Consider the following 6,049-nt stretch of genomic DNA (forward strand, 5'->3'; position numbering starts at 1 on the left):
TAAAGCTAAATAACAACCTTTCCCCCTCAGAAATGATGACCGAGAAATTTTACTAGAGTGTCAGAAAAGAATGCCATCCCTGAAAACATTCACATATTTAGCTGTGAAGCTGAATAAAAATCCAAATCAGGTAATTATTCAGATTTTACATTTTATTATTATCAAAGATGTTGTTGCCTGACTTACTTCGATTTATTAATTTTTTTACTTAGTTTTGTGCTGGGGATTAAATCCAACTACATGCATGCTGGGCAAGAACTCTACCATTGATCTCTATTCCCAGCCCCAAATTTAATTTATTAAAACACAAAGATATTTATTTGGCTATCTTGCTTAAAAATATTCCTGTGGTACTGTTAAGTTTTGTGATTGTATAAGAAATGGTTAAAAATGATCTGGATTTCCCCTTCCATCTATTTTTTTTTCAAGGAACTAGATAGTAATGTTTCTTTATTAAGTAAGATTTAGTATTGAGAATTAAAGCAAAAGGTGTGACAGAGAGAGAGACAGACAGACAGAAAAACAGACAGATTGACTGACTGACTGACTCTGACTAGGAGACTTGAGTAGCCTAAACTTGTCTTGAATTTACTGTGGAGCCAAGGATGATCTTGAATTTTAGATCTTTCATCCTCTACCTCAAGATTCCTGGGATTACAAGCATGCACCACCATGCCTAGTCTGTGTAGTGCTGGGGATTGAATTCCAGCCTTCTATATGCTAGGCAGCATTCTCTGTTAAATAAAATATATCCCCATCTCTGAAGATGTTTAATTTTACTAAGCATTATTTTATCTCTATTATTTATGATAATTGTGTACTGTTTGTATATGTTTTATGAAAGTATTCATCAAAGCTTTAAAAAATGAGTATATTTCTAATAGTTTTTAATTTTTCAGGTTTCAGAGAGGTTCCAGCAGCTGAAGAAGCTCTTTGAGAAGTCAAAATGCAGGTAGTAGTAGGTTCATCACAGGAAGCTAATGCTGTAAGTGCTGGGTCCTCTCCTTGTGCATGTCACAACCTTAGTCACTGGAGGTCTCAGGGTGGGCGTAGAAAATGATTACAACAGCTAATGTCTCCTTACCTGCAGGGCTCTTGTAGTGATCACCAGTGAAGGCCAGGTCAGTATGGCTGGCTCTTCAACTGCAGATAAGTCATTAATTGCTGAAATCCATTAATAAAATGTGTTTTAATTAATGAATTATCAGTAGTGCTGGGGATCAAACTCAGTGCCTTGTGCTTATCTACCACTAAGCCATACCCCAGCCCAAAACATTTCCTACAGAAGAAGAATAAGAAACATAGCAATTTTTCACAACCATTGAATGCATTATATAATCTGCTCTCTGTCTGTCTGTCTGTTTCTCTCAGAGGGTCTCACTATGTAAGGCCATTTACCCTTGGTCTAGCTGTGCAAATCAGCCTGGCCTTGAATGCAGAGATCTGCTTGCCTCTGCTTCCTGAGTTGGGGATTGAAGATGTGTGCCACCGTACCTGGCCTCACTTTTTTTCTCTTTTCAAATGTATTTGGCTATTTTGCCTGCATGTATATATGTGTATTACGTGTTGTGCCTGATGCCTGAGGAGGCCAGAAGAGAGTGTTAGATCCTCTGGAATTGGAGTTGTGAGCTACCATGTGAGTTCTAGGAATCCATTCTGCATCTTCTAAAAGAGCAGCCAAATTTTGTTCTTTTTAAGACAGGGTCTCTCTATTTAACCCTGGCTGTCCTATAATTTATTATGTAGACCAAGCTGGCCTGATTCTCACAGTGATTCTCCTGGCTATACCTCTGGAGAACTCGGATTAAAACGATTTAGCAAATACTGTTAACAACTGAGCCATCTCTTCAGCCCTCAAGCCTCACATATTTTGTGCTTTTTTTCTTTTTAGATTCATTTTATCTTTAATTATGTATATGCTTGTGTGTCTGTGTTTGTGTTTGTACATGAGTGCCAGTGTCCTTGGAGGCCAGAAGTGTCATAATCCCCTAGATTTGGAGTTAGAGGTGGTTGTAAGCTACCCAATGTTAGTGCTAGGAAATGAACTCGAGTCCTCTGCAAGAGCAGTAGATGCTCTTAACTAATGAGCCAGCTCTCCATTTCCTGTAGTTTGGATTTTTATTGAAGGAAAAAATATAATATTTAATGTATCATTGTATTTTTCACTTTGCTTGTTACCAAAATTAATTGATTGCAAATATCAAATTTTAATGCTAAATAAGGTGGTACATCCTTGAGATTCTAGCACTTGGAAAGCCAAGGCAGGATGTTTAAGTTTGAGGTCACCCTGAGCTACATAGTCAGCTTGAGCTACAGTGTAGCACTGTCTCAAAAGCATCTCAAAAAAAATTCAAAATTGGATTAAACTTGAGTTAAATCTAAATGGATATTATATTGGCTGCTGTTAAGGTGGTTGAGTAGGTAGGTAAAGGCACTTATTGCCAAGACTGAGACCAGAGTTTGTTCCCCAGACCCCACTTGGTAGAAGGAGAAAACCGGCTCCTATAAGTTGTCCTCAGAGCCTGACACGTGTGCTATTGCACACATGCCCCACCTTCTCCTCCTGCACAAAAATAAATTAATGTAAACATCTTAAGAAAGAAGCCATATTTCTATATAGATCTTATGTGAAGGGCTTAAATAGTTTTCAGTTATCGGTCTATTTCTAGCCTATTATTTTTTTAGTTTGAATCATCAATTTTTAGTCCCTACTATGTCTGATACTCAAATATCCATTTTCTTTGAAAACAATTGATTTTCTAGTGAGATTTACAAAGCTACTTAATAATTTATTGTGAAATTAAGTTTCTATTTGTATAGTTTAGAATATAAGACAAGAATAATAGACAATTTGGAGAACTAACTTAATGCTATGGGCATGTAACACTTTTTTTTAGATTTTATTTATTATGTATACAGCATTCTGTATGCCTACAGGCTGGAAGAGGGCACCAGATCTCATTACAGATGGTTGTGAGCCACCATGTGGTTGCTGGGAATTGAACTCAGGACCTTTGGAAGAGCAGCCAGTGCTCTTAACCTCTGAGCCATCTCTCCAGCCCGTAACACGTTTTTAATGACAGCACTCAGGATCTTTTGAGTTCCAGGCCAGCCATAATTGCTTGATGAGAGCCCACCTAAAAATTTTAAATAAAAAAAAAAGGAAGAACAGGACCTCATTTGGTTCCACATGCCTGCAGTTCCAACACTCAGGAAAGTAAGAGACCGGAAGTTTAGGAGTTCAAGGATAAATTAAATTTAGCTATATAACAAGTTTGAGGCCAGACTGTGCTACATGAGACTTATCTCCAAAATAGTTTAAAACCCCTGTTTAGGTTAAAGTTGTTGGAAATTGCCTCACCAGCTCAGCTTGGATACAGAAAGTGGGGGGGTGGGGGCTGCCAAGATTGAAACACAGAGGCAGTTGCTTCTGGAAAAGAAAGACCTTTATTTTGCTCCGAGCTAGAGCCTTTTATACCTTTAGGCAGCTGGCCTGGGGCATGCTGAGCAGCCAGAGGTCAAGATCAGGGCATTGTGTACTGGGAATGCTTCAGCTGAAAAACCACTAGCCAGAAAGAACACAAACATCCTTGTTGATTACAGAGTACAAGGAAGTTTAGCTGTCGGTTTAGGGGGAGTGAGGGCAGCCAGATCACAACAGAAAATATGGTTTCTGTTCTCTGGGCAGAGTATAAATTTGTGGGATGAGTGACTTCAGGTAACAGGCAGGCATGTCTGATATCCCAGAACTCAGACAATAGGATTGCTGCAAGTTTGTGCCCAGCCTGGTTTATATGGTGAGCTCCAGGCCAGCCTAGGCCAGAATCCGGTCTCAAAATGAAAAAAAAAAAATTTTTTAGTTGCTCCCCCACCAGCATAATAGCACATATTGTGGGTTGTGGGTCATTTCATTTCATTTAGCTATCTTAACTGATACCACCCCACTCCAACTCTTAAAGCTCATTAAATTCTTGGGAGTAAAAGTCAGTATATTAGTAGTTAGCAAATTGTTTCTGTATAAACTTGTTTTTTTTTTTTTTTCTAACACCAACATTATCTAAGGTAACACTATGAAAATTGGTATATCACGGGACTGGGGAGATGACTCAGCAATTGAGAGCACTGGCTGCTCTTCTGGAGGACCCAGGTACAATTGCCAGCACCCACATGGCAGCTCACAACTGTCTGTAACTCCAGTTCTCAGGGATCTGACACCCTCACACCAATGCACATAAAATATAGTTAAAATAATAAATGATTTTAAAAAACGGGCATACCAGAAACCCCTCGGGCATAGTGGGGTACATTTTTAATCCCAGCACTCGGAGGCAGAGGCAGGTAGGTCTCTGTGTGTTCAAGGCCAGTCTGGTGTACAGAGTGAGTTTCAGAACAGCCAGGGCGACACAGAGAAACCCGGTTTTGAAAATGAAAAACCCAATTATAATGTCAGTATTTTCTTCCGTTACAGGTGAGTTGCTGGATCTCACGGCGTTTCGTTAATATTTCTTCTACACAGAAGCTATGAGTCCTCGTGTTTTAAATGAGGAACTAGGTGGAAGTTGTCTCAACTCTGATGACTAGGTGGTCATCTACATTTTTACTTACCTAGTCATCGTGCTTGACTTATTCAGATCAGCAGTCTGATTCACTTACCTGTTCCTGGTCAAAATATTTATTTTTAATCATTAAAAGTTATCAAAATGAAAGAATAAAAGCAACAGGGATGACATACTGAAACCTTAGTTTTGATATTGGATGAAATAACTTCTTTAGGTTAAAAAAATTTTGTAGCATTTTAAACATAATGACTTTCACCTTTCTATTCAATTTTGTTTTTATAATTGTCTCTCATTTTGGAAAATTGTGAAATAATTTAAATAGCATATATGTATATATGTATAATTATTATGTTGTAAAATATGAATGTATGTGTCTTTGTATATGTATTCACATAAATGGCTTTGCTAGCCAAGGTTTTTTTTTTATCTGTATGAAACATTTTGTATAAACTCTGCTTTCAGTAACAGTCATGTATAATAAAAACATGTAAAGTCCTGTTTTATTTTTACTAGAATGCTTCTTTTATTGTGTTTAGGTGATTCTGAAGTAGGTAATACTCCAAGGGAGATGGGGAACTATTTGAAGTGTTTTGGGATGAGAGTGTAACTGGCTCATTTTCTTTGCGTGGGTTCATTAGATTCTGTCGCCATCACCTGCTTTCTTACATCATGTATTGATATTGTGAACCCTGCCTCTCCTGCAGATGTGCTCACAGATAGAATTCAGTCAACACAAAAAGTGTCAGTTTAGAGAAAACTGGTGTAAGGATTGATTCATCCTGGATGCCCCCTTCTAGTCTCATGAAAGTGGTAGATTATAATCTAGTCCCTAGACTCCAAAGTGGTGCCTTCCACATAGATCTTTCTGCTAAAATGTCCACAAGGGAAGTCCTACCTTAAAAGATTGCTTGATAGATGAGAAACTTGACTAATGAACTGTTTTTGTAGTGTGAGAGCTTGGCCCCTTTCTTATCTGAATATCCAACGTATCTAGAGGGTTGGTTGCAGATCATTCTCCAGTGCATGTCATCCCCTCCCACCAGCCAGGTAAATGAATTCATAAAGTAAAATGATTGCAAAGAGATGGTACTGGTTCAAAAGAAAATAACAAACCAGACTAAAGAAGTCCTTTGGAATTTCAATGAAGTTACGTAGTTTCACTTTCACAAGAGACTTTGAGGTAAGAATGATAAATAGGATAATGCTACATTTGAAACATTAAAAAATGGGGACTGGAGAGGTGACTTGAGGGTTAAAAGCATGCACTTACTTGTCTTAGGGTTACCATTCACTGATCAGACACCGTGACCAGAGCAAATTGGGGACTAAGTTCCATGAACAGTTCATCTAAAGCAGTTAGGGCAGGAACTCAAAGTGGAGACAGGAGCTGATGTAGAGGCCAGGAAGGCTTTTTTATTTATTGGCTTGTTCCTCATGTCTTGTTCAGTCTGCTCTGGGCTTGGACCACAATAGGCTGCGCCCTCCAGTAT

The 6,049-nt window shown here is 38.4% G+C and overlaps 1 protein-coding gene across 1 annotated transcript in view; it reads left to right on the forward strand.

The window, feature by feature from the left end:
- Positions 1-5,068, forward strand: part of Casp8ap2 (caspase 8 associated protein 2) — a 29,394-nt gene extending 24,326 nt beyond the window's left edge. The window contains exons 8-10 of the mRNA XM_050145498.1: positions 31-130; positions 900-985; positions 4,469-5,068. Of these exons, the coding sequence (XP_050001455.1) occupies positions 31-130; positions 900-956 (157 nt within the window). The 3' untranslated portion in view covers positions 957-985; positions 4,469-5,068. The remainder of the gene's footprint in view (positions 1-30; positions 131-899; positions 986-4,468) is intronic.
- Positions 5,069-6,049: the final 981 nt, after the last annotated feature.

The sequence above is a fragment of the Alexandromys fortis genome, unplaced genomic scaffold (assembly GCF_014885135.2).
Source record: "Alexandromys fortis isolate MF-2015 unplaced genomic scaffold, M_Fortis_MF-2015_v1.1 scaffold_2_26212498_36691700, whole genome shotgun sequence".
NCBI classification, from domain to species: Eukaryota; Metazoa; Chordata; class Mammalia; order Rodentia; family Cricetidae; genus Alexandromys; species Alexandromys fortis.